This window comes from Vicia villosa, linkage group LG5 (assembly GCF_029867415.1).
Source record: "Vicia villosa cultivar HV-30 ecotype Madison, WI linkage group LG5, Vvil1.0, whole genome shotgun sequence".
NCBI lineage: Eukaryota > Viridiplantae > Streptophyta > Magnoliopsida > Fabales > Fabaceae > Vicia > Vicia villosa.
In genome coordinates, this window is record NC_081184.1 from 30019486 (window position 1) to 30034945 (window position 15460).

Sequence of the window (15460 nt, forward strand, 5' to 3'; positions counted from 1 at the left end):
ATGCCACAATCGAATCAAAAGGTGAGAATTTGATTCATCCATTTGCATGTTGTTATTCATCATGAGCATTTTATATGCCATAATGGTTGCAATAGTTACATACATTTGGACATTTCTTAACATAAAAAAACATTTTTTTGTTACTTTTTGACACTTTTATTTTGGTATTATTTTGTGGATGTTTTCTCAGTTAAAGATTACAAATATGAGTAACTCAGAGAATATTGAAAATGTGAAGAAGTGGTTCATGTCTTCTAAACCACTTCTTACCATGTTGTTAGTGCAAATTGTTTCAACTGGAATGCAACTTTTGTCAAGGGTAATCTTGGTCCGGGGCACTTTTATTTTTGCACTCATTACTTATCGATATCTTGTTGCTGCTATTTGTGTTGTTCCCTTTGCACTCTATTTTGAAAGGTAATATATTTTTCATTTCTATATTTTTTTTATCAAAATTGTTTCATTAATGGTTATAAACATTGTTTTAATTTCTAGTAGCACTATTCTTTAACTCAAGCTTCATAAGATGATTATGGTGATATGATTTTTTTTTGTTACTTATGATTGCAGAGAACAAGTGAAGACATTCAGTTTCAATTGGAAAGTTTGGATCTTCCTTTTCGTTAATGCATTAGTGGGGTAAGTATAATATTTTTTTATTATATATTTTTAGTTTTAATAATTGGTTTTTTAAAAAGTATATTTTAAAATGAAATATGAACAAGCACTCGATAATATAATTCTCTCCTATTAAATATTTTTGCCAACTCAAGGTTTTTGTACAAATAGTAATTTGAGTTCAAATAGGTCTTTTTATACATTAAAATAATAAGGATTACATAGAAATGGAAGGACAACAATCATTTTTAGGAAGACAACTAATTTTTTAAAAAAATTACATTCCTATATTTAGTAAATATAATATTTCTATGCATGAGTCTCTAAATTCTATCAAAAGTCTATTGTCTTTGGTGCTATAAAGTCAAAAGCTTTAAATATAAATGGTATACAAGCTTTAAATATTTAGTAAATATAATAGTGATTGTCACGACACACTTTCTCATATTTAACCATTTTATTTGAAGCGACTTTGAGGGATGTCTGTTACAAAAAACCCCAGTCCTAAGTCATACAAGTGGGAAAACCTCACTCAACTCCTCACATGGATCCCTCCTACCTAGCCGTACACATGAGGCTAGTATGTTACTCTACCACTGACATAGACATATGTTGCCCTCTCTCATCAATATGAATAACTATGAGGAAATCTTAAGCACGTGTCTCGCTTGAAATCAACCAAAACTTCTTTTTGTCTTGTGATAATGTCAAAATTTACTTCTATGTTCCAAACACTTTTATTAAAAGGTCACTCACAAAAAATGTTGGGTTTTAGGGGGACGATGTCCTTGCTAGTAAAAATTTTAAGTTCTAATTTTGGAGTCATACAACTAAAATCATCCAAAGCTTTGTAAAAACCAAAGTCCATACCTTAATATATCTCAATGTCTCTCAATATATGATCTAGTAACACCCAAATTTGGCCCTTAGAATCCACAAGAGCGTATGAGGCAACCTCATATGTTAAGTACACATCCAATCCCCAAATCTAATAGGTAAAGAAGACACCCTCTATTGAAGATTCACAAAAAAGACATCCACGAACCACAATGTCAAAAGTTATTTTATATGCAATCCTCTATTTCAATATCTCTTGACATTGTGGTTCGTGGATGTCTAAAAAATATATATGAAAGATGATTATTTTAAAATGTTATTCCATGACAACATCGTGATATCCTATGTTCCTTTGAGCTTGAATGTTTCTTAAAACATCAATTAAGAAAACTATAATATGAAAGACAAATAGTAGTTAATTAGTATCCTTAAATATAGAGCACTAATTAAATAGTTAAAAAGAAATATATATTATAAAATATGAATTTAATGATGATCATAACCAAACCTAATGATGATTAGAATGGTTATTAATAAAGTGTAACACATTATAACAATTTTTACTTTAAGCATAGATTAAGTTGTGGTATTATATGTTGCTTATTAATAATCGTTGCCTTTTGTATGTTTTGGAGACGGTTATTTTGGGTTGCTACTTGAAAACCGCGACTTAAGACTACAACTAAAACTGCAGATTTTTATAATTAAGGCGATGGTGTTTAGAATTCGTGGTTAGAAATGAAAAAATGCACTCTAAAGGAATAGGCAACAACCATTTATTCCATACTTGATAAATTGTCCCCTAAAGCCGTAGGCAATAGTTTTCTATCTTTAGAGGACGGTTTTCTATTGTTTCCTAAACCCATTTTTGTTAATGACTCCAAATTTTAGACATTAGGAGCCATTTTTGTTAATTTAAATGATTTCTAATAAAGTAATGTTATATTTATGACAGGATGACAATGGCTATAGGATTGTTCTATTATGGTCTTCGAGATACATCTGCTACTTACGCTGTTAACTTTCTTAACATGATTCCCATTTTCACATTTTTGATATCTATCATAGTAAGGTAATATTTAAATTAATTAAGACAAATTCAACAGGTTAATAATTTTTTTCACATATGCATAAACTATGAATGAGTATTGCAGAATGGAAGATCTAAATATTAGGACATGGAGTGGTATAACTAAATGTCTTGGGGCAATTTTATGTGTTGGTGGAGCATTATCTATAAGTCTTTACAAAGGAAAGGAATTTTATATTGGTCATCACAGTCGCCATGCTGAGATGAATATTGTTGGAGCACATAAAAGTCACATGCTTCGTGGCACTTTATTTTTGATTGCATCTTGCTGTTGTTCCACATCTTGGTTTATTATGCAAGTATGTCTTATAGTTAAAAATACTCTATTTATAACAAAACTATTTTCATGGATTTTTAAGTTGTAAACATTTATTGTGAAACAAATAATTCATATGACTCTAAATATGAACAGGTTCGGTTGGCTAAAGTATTTCCACTTAGGTATTGTGCAACAATGATGTCATGCTTTATGACATCAATTCAGTCAGCAATAATAGGTGCAGGCATAAATTCCAGTAAGGAAGCTTGGAAACTAGAATTGAATCTGCAACTCATTACTATCGTTTATGCGGTAAGACTATTTCTACTGATTTATGTTTACCATTAAATTAGAATTGAATCACTAATCGTTAGTTGATTCAGTGGTGATTGACCCTGAATTTGGTAGGGAGGACCACGGTTCAATTAATATTAGTCAGTTTTTTAAATGTTGTAAAAAAAATTATTTGATTAATTTTGAGAATGTACTTTTAAATATGGATCATGGAGACTAATTACCTGAATTTTTATTTGAGTAGGGAGTATTGGCTACTGCTGTAACATTTTGTTTATTATCGTGGACAATAGCATTAAAGGGACCAACTTATCCATCAATGTTCAATCCATTGGCTCTTGTTTTTGTTGCCATTTCAGAGACTTTCATACTTGGTGAACCAATACACGATGGAACGTATGACTACTTTTTCCTTCCTTACTTTTTTTTCTATCATAAAATTAATGGATAAAAGAATTTTAATTTTATTCGAACTAACTCTTTAACTTAACATGTGGACTATTATGATAGTGCTTGTTATTTATTATTCTATTTAATTTTCATTATAATTTAAAATTTGATTATGGGGGTGTATATGCTCTCAATATATAGGGTATGTTTGGTAAACATAGAGATTGAGTGATAAGCTAGTTGATAGCTTATAACTTATGGCTGATGGCTTATGACTCATAACTGATGGTTGAGACTGATAGTTGATAAGCTAATTGAAATGTTTGGTAAAATTAGCGGTTCAACTAACTTATAAATGTAAAATGACATAAAAGTTATTTAATATATAATTATTTTATTTTAAATTAAAATAAATTATAAAGGATAAAAGTGAATTTTTTTTAAAATAATAAAGATAAAAAAGAAAGAAAAAATGATAAAATGATAAAATATAAGCTATAAGCTAAAACACTCTGAAAAAAAGCTATAAGTTAACAAAATAAGCTATAAGCTCGTGATGACAAGACCGTTATCAAACGAGTCTAAATTATCATTTGAATTTATAAACTATAAGTCATAAGCTATACGTTCAAAAATTTGTCTTACCAAACAGACTCATAGTTTAAATACATTATTTATTCAATAAATTTACAAAATATTTTTTATTTAAAATAAAGAATGAAAGGAGTACAATCATACTTTTTAAAAATAAAAAAATAAGAGAGGTAGACTCATTCTTAAATTGCAAGTTTATATTTTAATCAATCCTAGAAAAATGACCAATTCAAAAACCTATTTGCAGGTTACTAGGCATGGTTTTAATCATAATGGGATTATATTCCTTCTTATGGGCTAAGAGTAATGAGATGCCTCATTTTCATCAATCAAATGTAGGAATTATAGAATTATCAACAAGCAGGAGAGAAGATCCTACAGTTACAAATTAATATTATTCTTGTACTTAAATTAAGATCTTGCTTTGTAATCTAGAATCAAATAAAAATCAGTAGTTCTTGTTCCTTATGCTTTCTTAACCCTTTATTAATATTTTTTCTTAGATGTTGTTAATGTTTTCTTAGCTAACAAAGTTAACCTAGTTCGCTTTAACATTTTTTATAGCACTCCACTCTTCCATCTTTCTCCATGAAAAAATTAAAAAAGGTTTAAAATCTTGAGATTGAGCTGCATTTTTTACAAAAATATGTGAAAATTTAATTCTAATTTGAGATTTAAATAATGTGTTGTCTCTCTTGAGGTTTTATAGGCTGCATTTAACATTAACTTTCCAAAATATTATGAATCATGACACGACTTCTATGTAAAATTATGCAAGTAAATGATTGTTTGATTGTTGACTATTAGTAGAAATAAAATCATCCAAACTACCATATATAATTTGAATTTAATATTTAATTTTGTCCTTTATTATAGAAAGGACAAAAATATATTTTAGCATTTTATTTTAAGGCTCTGTTTGGTAAGACATGTATTCGAGCTTATAGTTTATGTCTTATGTCTTATAAGCTCATATGATAATTTAGACTCGTTTGGTAACGGTCTTTATATCACGAGCTTATAGCTTATTTTACTAGCTTATAACTTATTTTCCAGACGTTATTTCAAATAGCGTTTTAGCTTATGTCTTATAACTTATTATTTTTTCTTCCTTTTTTATCCTTATAATTTTAATTAAAATCCACTTTTAACCTTATAATTTATTTTAATTTAAAATCAAATAATTATATATTAAATATCTTTTATATTATTTTACATTTATAAGTTAATTGAACCACTAATTTTATCAAATACTTCAATTAGCTTATAAGCTATCAGTCTCAACCATCCGCTATAAGCTATAAGTCACCAGCCATCAGCCATCAGTCATAAGCTATAAGCTATCAGCTAGCTTATCAGTCAGCCGCTATTTTGACCAAACAGACCCTAAGTAGTGAGTATCTTAAAGCTACTTTTTCCCTTTAAGATATTGTTGATACAAAATAAAATATAAAGGGAAGTGATCACATTAATCATAACAAATGTTATAAATAGCATGATTATGAATGTCCATCAATTAAGAGATTTCATATTGATTTTTCATTTATTACATATGTCATATAAATATAATTTACATTGTACGTGAATTATTCATTGATAATGAGAATAATACAATACTATTTCTCACTTCTCTTTCTCTCATTCGTTTATATTCTTCTATTATATGGATTTTTATTAATTTTTATAACACATTAACAGCATGAAACTCCACCAAATTTAAAAAGGAACAAATTGACGTTCTAACTATTAGAGATAATATTGGTCATTTCTTTTATTTTTTAGCGTAAAAAGTCAAATTATAATATATAAATTGCTATGACATCTTATTTATACGACTCACTTGATAATGACATTTACTAAAACTACCTAAAGAGTTTAATATATCAGAGATACATAATTTTGGATCTTGAGAAAGCTATTCCATCAAATTGAAAAAGTCTCTTCATGGGTTAAAACAATATGGACACATGTGGTATAATTGTCTCAATGAATATTTGCTAAGGGGAAGATATACAAATAGGTCCAAATGTCCTTGTATTTTTATGAAAAGATCTAGAAAATAATTTCCTATAATATTTGTCTATATGGATGACATAAAGTTATCGGAACTCTTTAAGAGATACCAAATGATATAAATCTCTTAAAGAAACCGTTCGAGATACAGGACATAGAAAAGACAAAGTTATGTCTAGATTTATAAATTTAGCATTTGGATAGTAGAATATTTCTACATTAAGAACTTTATATAGAAAAGGTGTTAAAACATTCATATATGGAAAAATATTGAATGTCGTGTACTCTGATGATGTTAGATAATTGGATGTGTAAAAGAATCTTTTAGACCCCGAGAAGAGGATGGAAAAACTAAGTGGTCCTGAAGTACCATATATCAGTGTGATTCAAGCATTGATCTATCTTGCTAATTATATAGGCCATGATATATCAATTTCTTTTACTCTAATAGAAAGATATACTTAACAAATTCAAACATATACTTCGTTATTTTAGGGGTAAATGGACATGAGTTTGTTTTGTTCTAAAGTATCCAAATTAGAATTAACAGGTCTAAAATTAGAATTACACATCAGATAGGTTTTATGCAGATATATGTTACTTGATAGACCCTCATAATGGTAGATTACAAACAAATTTTTTGTTTACTTATGTTGATATATCTACTTCATTGAGATATGTGAAATAAACCATAACAATAACTTCAAATATTCAGGAAGAAATTTTTAGCACTACATGAGGCAAGTCCATAATATGTTTGGTTGAGATCTCTTATTCAACACAAACAAAAGACTTGTAGTTTGGATTTTGGAAAAATAAATGCAACAATCATATATGAAGATAATAAGAATGCATCACTTAATTGAAAGATGGTTACATTAAAAAATATGGAACAAAACACATTTCTCCAAAGTTCATTTCACTCATGATCTTCAGAAAAGTGGTAATACAAGCATCCAACGAATTCGCTCATGTGTTAATCTTATAGACCTTTTCTCTAAATCACTCCAAAATAGAACTCTTAACCAAGTAGTGCGAAATATTGGTCTTAATCATCGAAGAAATGATCATTCAGTGAGAAGGATAAATGAATTTATCTTAAAAGGATATTCTACTCTTTTCTCTTCACTAAATTTTTTTCCACTGAACTTTTTCTAGTAAGGTTTTAAAGAGGCATATCCTAAACGAATATTCAAAGAGAGTGTTATGAATAATGGGTGTTAAATATGATTTTCTCTCAAATTTGTTACTTCCTTAATTAAAATAATAGGTATTGATTAGTAAAGAAGGAAATTCCCTAAAGAATGTTGTATTATTTTTCTTTCACTAGGATTTTTTCACATGTTTTTTTCTAGTAAGGTCTTAACGAGACATATTATTTATGGACATCCAAGGGGGAGTGTTATAGATAGCATGATTATGGATGTTCATCAATTAGGAGATTTCATATTGATTTTCTATTTATCACATATGTCCTATAAATAGGACTCATATTGTACTTGAATGATTCACTAATAATGAGAATAATACAATAATATTTCTCTCTTTCATCTCCAATCTTCTATTATATTGATTCTTATTAATTTTATAACAAAAACTATTTTATATATATATATATATATATATATATATATATATATATATATATGGAGAAAACTTACCTACAATTCCTTAGGTGTGGTTTATACTATTTGCCAATAAAAATATGACAAGTGTACTTTAACATCATTTAAGGGGTGAAAATACTAGAAAATTACATATGTGTAAGAGGAAGTTATACACTTGTCATATTTTTATTGAAAAATAGTATAAACCACACCTAAGGAACTGTATCTAAACATTCTCCTATTTTTAATATACTTTATTAAAAAAATATCTTTTTAAAATTTGATAATTTATAAATATCAATAAACTATTTACAAAAATATATAAATATAAATAAATGCAATCGTCAAGAATGGAATCCTAGACCAACCGTTTTCACCCATTAACTCAACAAGCACGGACAACTTGAGCTATCCAACTCACCCCTAAAAAATATCATGTTTTTTTTTAGTTTAATAATTATTATATAATAATTTAGTGAAAATTCTATATTAACTATGATTAACTAAAAAAATGGATAGTTATATTCATTAATTTCTATTGTTTTTTAAAATAAATAAAAAAAAATATTAAATTAAGAGAATCAAAGACATCCCAACTATTTACTTGAAAAACATGCTACCTTTCAATATCATATAAAATGAAGAAGAAAAATCATTCAAAGAACTTAGGGGGACTAAGCCGTAACCTAAGTCGGAGCTGATATAAAATAAATCCTTTACACCAAAAAAAAACTTTACTTGTTAACCATTAAGGAAAACCCGGTGAATGGAAAAAGAGTTCAATACTCCTAATATATATTTAAAGAATTTAGAATTAAATATGTTTATGGTTCTTCTAAATATCTCATATTTCACTTTTAGTCTCTCAATCAATTTCCTTAAAAGAATGGTCTTCATAAATATTTTTATCCACACTTTTGGTTCCTTCTACAATTTAACGGCGATTTTTACAACTTAGTGGACAAAATTAGTGAAAACTTTAGCAACGATTTATTAATTAGCCACTGAATTAGCGATAATTTTAGCAAGACGGACTAAACGCGTGGATGGAAATTTTTAGGAGAACTAAAAGTGAAATATGAGATCTTCATGAGGACCACAAACATATTTAACCCTAGAATCTATACTCAAGGAGACTATATCTATTTATTGAAAAAATATTAAAATTGTGAGTTCCATAATCATGTCATGTGGTATAATAAATTGAAAACATGGCAAATCTTAATCTTATAATAATATCATCATAATGTCAACAGTACCAAAGAAAGTTCAGAATACAATTAAGGCAAAAATATATCAGAGGTCCTTTAAGTTATTTTATTGTAATAAGGTGGCCCTTTAAGTTTTTTTGGCTACAAGTGAGTCATTTAAGTTAACTATTGTGTGCATTGTTGACCTTTTTTCAATCTTAGATTAAATCAATCAACCAAAATACATAAAGTTGCAACAAAATACATATACTAGCATCCTAAATATATAAAGTAGCATCCAAAAAATATAAAGTTAAATCCTAATTCAACAAAAACAATACTGGAAGTAGGGATGACAGGCATACCCAAACCCGTGGAGTCCACCCGCACCCAAATCCGAGTCAACAGGTGAAAACCCGAGTTGACTGAGTTCGCGTGCCACCCGATTTTTCGGGGGTGTGTTTGGATAGTATGAAACCCGCGTCCGAAACCCGAAATTTCACCCACTTTTATATATATATATATATATATATATATATATATATATATATATATATATATATATATATATATATATATATATATATAAATATATATATATATATATATTGTGGAAACTTGTAGGAAAAATGTATTTTGATGTGGGTTCGGGTTGGGTGAAAAACCCGAACCCAACTGATGTGGGCGTGAGTGTTATTTTGTCACCCGAATAGTCTTTGAGTTCGGGTGGTAATTTCGGGTGCGGGTTTGGATAGTGTGAAATTTGCATCCGACCCTGCCCGTTGTTATCCCTAACTTAAACGGCCAAATTGTTACAAAAAAACTCAAAGGATTAACTTGTTACGATAAATAACTTAAATGACCCCTAGAGTAATTATGCCTATAATTAATTTATAGCAAAGTCTAATTAGTGCTTCTTGATGATCCATTACTTAAAATTTGATAGTTAGATTCATAAGAACGTCTACCACCAACAGGTGATTCTAATCCCTAAAAGAGTATATTAAAATAATATACTCTTTAAAATAATACTCATGATCTTTTACTTTAAATACATCAAAAATAATATATTTGTCTTCCACTAGAATTTTGCATTTGCATTAAGCATTTAATTTCTTCTTTCCTATCATTGTCCTTTTCCTTTAAGAGTGCAATTTCCTTCCTCAATTCATCAGTTTTTGAATTCTTTTCTTTAAGTGATATAATTTCTTCTTTTATTTTCTTTCTTCTTTTATTTTCTAGAGAAGAAGACGTCAATCTCGTAGATCTATTAATCCGAGATAACGTAACTCCAAGTCACATACAGCGAACATATCCAGGATGTTCTTTTCCAAAGACTTTTTGAAATGCCTCATTTTCAAACACAGAGTCATTAATTGTAACTTGTAATTTTTCATGCACATGCAAAAGAGCAAATCGAGTGAGAGTTTGTTTGAGTATTATGCATCAGAAATCATAATAATTTTAAGTGGAAAAGATGAATCCACCAAAATTAGGTACCGTTTGGCCGAGCTTTTTTTCAGTTGTAAAAGTTACTTTTAAGTTAAAGTTAAAAATAAGAGCTTTATAAATAAAGTTAAAGTTGTTTGGTAATATTATAATTTTTCAACTTTAAAAATATATAGTCGAACTAATATAAAAAAGTGAAAAACTAATAAAATATATTTTTTATCCAAATTTAATATAATGTGATGTAAAATATTTGCGAGTGAAAATACTGATTTCGATTCATAGTTTTAAAAATAATAAAATATTATATATATATATATATATATATATATATATATATATATATATATATACACGTACAAATGTTTTACACAAAAATTAATACAAATTAAAATAAACGACTACTATATTACTAAAATATATTAAATATGTTAAATATTTAATAAAATAAATGACATTATGATATGAATAATTTTAGAAAATTAAACTAACAAATTCAATAATCCTCCACCGTAATTAAATAATGCACAACAATAACAACAATAACGATAATGGTGGCATGTGAATGAATATATATTTTTTATAATTAGATAAAATAATGTAATAGTTTATTAAAAATAATTGTGAAATGCTGGTATAAAGAATTAAAAAATAATTTATAGTAATGTGATAGTATGAATTGTATTTACTAAGATTTGAAGATATATAGTTATATACAACTAAATGTTCCGAGAAGACTTTATAAAGTTACTTTTAACAGCTTTAAAAAAAGTTCCTTAAATTGTATTTTTATTCTTAATAGAAAAGTCGCTTTTTTATAAGGAGTTTTTTAAAAATATTGTTTGACCCTACTTTTTCTTTAAAGTAGAAGATAAGTTAACAAAAAGTCAGGACAAACGGTACTTTAAAATAGAAGATAAGTCAACAAAATATCAGGCCAAACAATACTTTAAAATAGAATCTCAAAATGGATTATTACTCCCTATCTAATAGGATCAAAAAAAGGATAAGAATTTTCTAACCATTCAACCAATAACCATATAAACTGCAAACAACAATGTAAGCATAAATATAACACAATATAAATATATATATATATATATATATATATATATATATATATATATATATATATATATATATATATATATATATATATATATATATATATATATATATATATATATATATATATATATATATATATATATATATATATATATATATATATATATATATATATATATATTGAAGGATAGAAAAACACTTAGAAGGGGGGGGGGGGGGGGGGGGGGGGGGGTTGAATAAGTATAGCTTTAAAACTTGTAAGATAAAAACTATTTGCACAATGATTTTTATCCTGGTTCGTTGTTAACTAAACTACTCCAGTCCACCCCCTTGGAGTGATTTACCTCACCTGAGGATTTAATCCACTAATCACACTTGATTACAATGGTTTTCCACTTAGAAACACTCTAAGTCTTCTAGAGTATCCTGATCACAACCTGATCACTCTAGGAACAAACTGCTTAGACAACTTCTAAGACTTGCTAGAGTATACTGATCAACAACCTGATCACTCTAGTTCTTACATCTTAATGTAAACAAATTCTTTTAAGAGTTACAATGCTTCTTATAAAGCTATTATCACAACTGTGATTTTCTCTTAAGTTTAAGCTTAAATCTCACTAAGATATTACAACAGCAATGTAGTGAGCTTGATGATGAAGTTTGAGAGCTTTTGAATTTGACAGCGTTTCTGTATAATGCACAAGTGTTGTATCAAGATTCGTCATAGCTTCTCATCAGAACTTCATATATATATATATATATATATATATATATATATATATATATATAGGCACTTGAGAAGATGACCGTTGGGAGCATTTAATGCTTTGCGTAGTCCGTACAGCATTGCATTTAATGTTTCACTCTTTTGTCAACTACCTCGAGCCTTGTTTCCGCTGTGTCTACTGACGTTGCCGTTAATAGCTTCTAACGTTCCTTTTGTCAGTCAGCGTAGCCTGCCAGTCTAGTACTTGCTTCTGATCTGATGTTTGTGTAAACAACGTTTGAATATCATCAAAGTCAGACAGCTTGGTGCAGAGCATCTTCTTGTCTTCTGACCTTGAAGTGCTTCTGAGCGTGATACCATGAGAACTTCAGTGCTTCTGCTTCTGATCTCAAGTTCTTCTGATGCTTCCATAGACCCAGGTTCTGATTCTGCTTGACCATCTTCTGATGTCTTGCCAGACCATGTTCTGATGTTGCATGCTGAACCTTCTGAGTCAATGTTTCTTGCGCTGATTTTGTGCATACTCTTTGTATAATTCCTGAAACGGAAATTGCATAGTATTAGAGTACCACATTATCTCATACAAAATTCATATCCTTGTTATCATCAAAAATAAGAATATTGATCAGAACAAATCTTGTTCTAACAATCTCCCCCTTTTTGATGATGACAAAAACATACATAAATGATGAATTTGCGATCAGAAAAGCCAGACGGCTAAGGACAATTACACAGCTATAGCATAAGCATATAGACAATGTGTGAATATGTCTCCCCCTGAGATTAACAATCTCCCCTTGAGATAAATAATCTCCCCCTGAAATAAATACTAGAAGAATTTTATGAATAAAAGACTTCCCTGAGTATTTCAGTTGAGACGTTCACATATGCTTAGATCTTCAGAACATTTGTTAGAACAAGATTTGTTCTGATCAATTATCTTAGTTTTGATGATAACAATAATATGAATTTTGCTTAAGATAATATGGTACTCTAATCCAATGCAATTTCCTTTTCAGGAAATATATAAAGAGTATGCATAATTCAGCGCTCAGAAGCTTTGTCTCAAGGGTTCAGCATGCAACATCAGAACATGGTCTGGCAAGACATCAGAAGATGGTCGAAGCAGAATCAGAACATGGGTCTATGGAAGCATCAAAAGAACATGAGATCAGAAGCACTGAAGTTCTGATGGTATCACGCTCAGAAGCACTTCAAGGTCAGAAGATCAGAAGATGCTTTGCACCAAGCTGTTTGGCTCTGATGATATTCAAACATTGTATTCACAAACATCAGATCAGAAGGAAGTACAAGTGGCAGGCTACGCTGACTGACAAAAGGAACGTTAGAAGCTATTAAAAGCAACGTCAGTAGACACAGAGTGAACAAGGCTCGAGGTAGTTGACAAAAGCGTATAACATTAAATGCGATGCTGTACGGAACACGCAAAGCATTAAATGCACTCAACGGTCATCTTCTCCAACGCCTATAAATATGAAGTTCTGATGAGAAGCAAGGTTAACGAAACTTACACAATTTCTGTGAATATTAACTTGCTGAAACACTGTTCTAATCAAAGCTCAGAATCTTCATCTTCATCAAAGCTCACTACATTGCTGTTGTAATATATTAGTGAGAATAAGCTTAAACGATAAGAGAAATATCACAGTTTGTGATTATAGCTTTTAAGAAGCAATTGTAATACTCTTAGATTTGATTACATTAAGTTGTAAGGAACTAGAGTGATCGTGTGGATCAGAATACTCTAGGAAGTCTTAGAGGTTATCTAAGCAGGTTGTAACAAGAGTGATCGTGTGGATCAGAATACTCTAGAAAGTCTTAGAGGGTATCTAAGCAGTTGTTCCTGGAGTGATCAGTGTGTAATCAGAAGACTCTGGAAGACTTAGTTGCTGACTAAGTGGAGAACCATTGTAATCCGTGCGATTAGTGGATTAAATCCTCAGTTGAGGTAAATAATCTCTGCGGGGGTGGACTGGAGTAGTTTAGTTAACAACGAACCAGGATAAAAATAATTGTGCAATTTATTTTTATCGGTCAAGTTTTTAAAGCTACACTTATTCAAACCCCCCCTTTCTAAGTGTTTTTCTATCCTTCAATTGGCATCAGAGCGCTGGTTCTAAGGTGCAAGCACTTAACCGTGTTTAGAAAAGATTCAGGAAGAGAAAAACGCTTCAGTAAAAGATGGCTGATGAAACTGCAAAGTCTACATCTACATCTGGCTCTGCTGAGCAACACAACAGTAACAATGGTTATACTAGACCGCCGGTATTTGATGGTGAAAACTTTGAATACTGGAAAGATAAACTGGAAAGTTACTTTCTTGGTCTAGATGGTGATCTATGGGATCTTCTGATGGATGGTTACAAACATCCGGTAAATGCCAGTGGCGTAAAGCTGACAAGGCAAGAAATGAGCGATGATCAGAAGAAGCTTTTCAGGAATCATCATAAATGCAGAACTGTTTTGCTGAATGTTATCTCTCATGCTGAGTATGAGAAGATATCTAACAGGGAAACGGCCTATGACATATATGAGTCCTTGAAAATGACTCATGAAGGAAATGCTCAAGTCAAGGAGACTAAAGCTCTCGCTTTAATCCAGAAGTATGAAGCCTTCAAGATGGAGGATGATGAAGACATTGAAAAGATGTTTTCAAGATTTCAAACTCTTACTGCTGGATTGAGAGTTCTTGACAAGGGATACACCAAGGCTGATCATGTGAAGAAGATCATCAGAAGCTTACCCAGAAGATGGGGTCCAATGGTGAATGCATTCAAGATTGCGAAGAATCTGAATGAAGTTTCTCTGGAAGAGCTGATCAGTGCCTTGAGAAGCCATGAAATAGAGCTGGATGCAAACGAGCCTCAAAAGAAAGGTAAGTCTATTGCATTAAAATCCAATATCAAGAAATGCACTAACGCTTTTCAGGCTAGAGAAGAAGATCCTGAAGAATCAGAATCTGAAGAAGAAGATGAATTGTCCTTGATCTCCAGAAGGCTAAATCAACTCTGGAAGAACAAGCAAAGGAAGTTCAGAGGCGTCAGAAGTTCAAAGAAATTTGAACGTGGAGAATCTTCTGATGACAGAAGATTTGACAAGAAGAAGGTCATGTGCTATGAATGCAATGAGCCTGGACACTTCAAGAATGAATGTCCAAAACTTCAGAAGGAAAATCCCAAGAAGAAGTTTCATAAGAAGAAAGGTCTTATGGCAACCTGGGATGAGTCAGAAGATGATTCAGACTCTGAAGATGAGCAGGCTAACTGTGCGCTGATGGCGACAGAAGATGACGGATCAGAA

The 15460-nt window shown here is 29.9% G+C and overlaps 1 protein-coding gene across 1 annotated transcript; it reads left to right on the top strand.

The window, feature by feature from the left end:
* Positions 1-205: 205 nt before the first annotated feature.
* On the top strand, positions 206-4474 carry LOC131604445 (WAT1-related protein At5g64700-like). The gene is made up of 7 exons (XM_058876881.1): positions 206-417; positions 571-639; positions 2411-2527; positions 2610-2844; positions 2958-3116; positions 3343-3494; positions 4330-4474. The coding sequence occupies exons 1-7, from the start codon at positions 206-208 to the stop codon at positions 4472-4474; spliced, it is 1089 nt and encodes a 362-aa protein (XP_058732864.1).
* Positions 4475-15460: the final 10986 nt, after the last annotated feature.

What these genes read in the sequence shown, in the direction of transcription:
- LOC131604445 (XM_058876881.1), top strand. Translation starts at nt 206, where the DNA reads ATGAGTAACTCAGAGAATATTGAAAATGTGAAGAAGTGGTTCATGTCT. An exon ending in TTTGCACTCTATTTTGAAAG is followed by an intron (nt 418 to 570) that starts GTAATATATTTT and finishes TTATGATTGCAG; the next exon opens with AGAACAAGTGAAGACATTCA. An exon ending in TTCGTTAATGCATTAGTGGG is followed by an intron (nt 640 to 2,410) that starts GTAAGTATAATA and finishes TATTTATGACAG; the next exon opens with GATGACAATGGCTATAGGAT.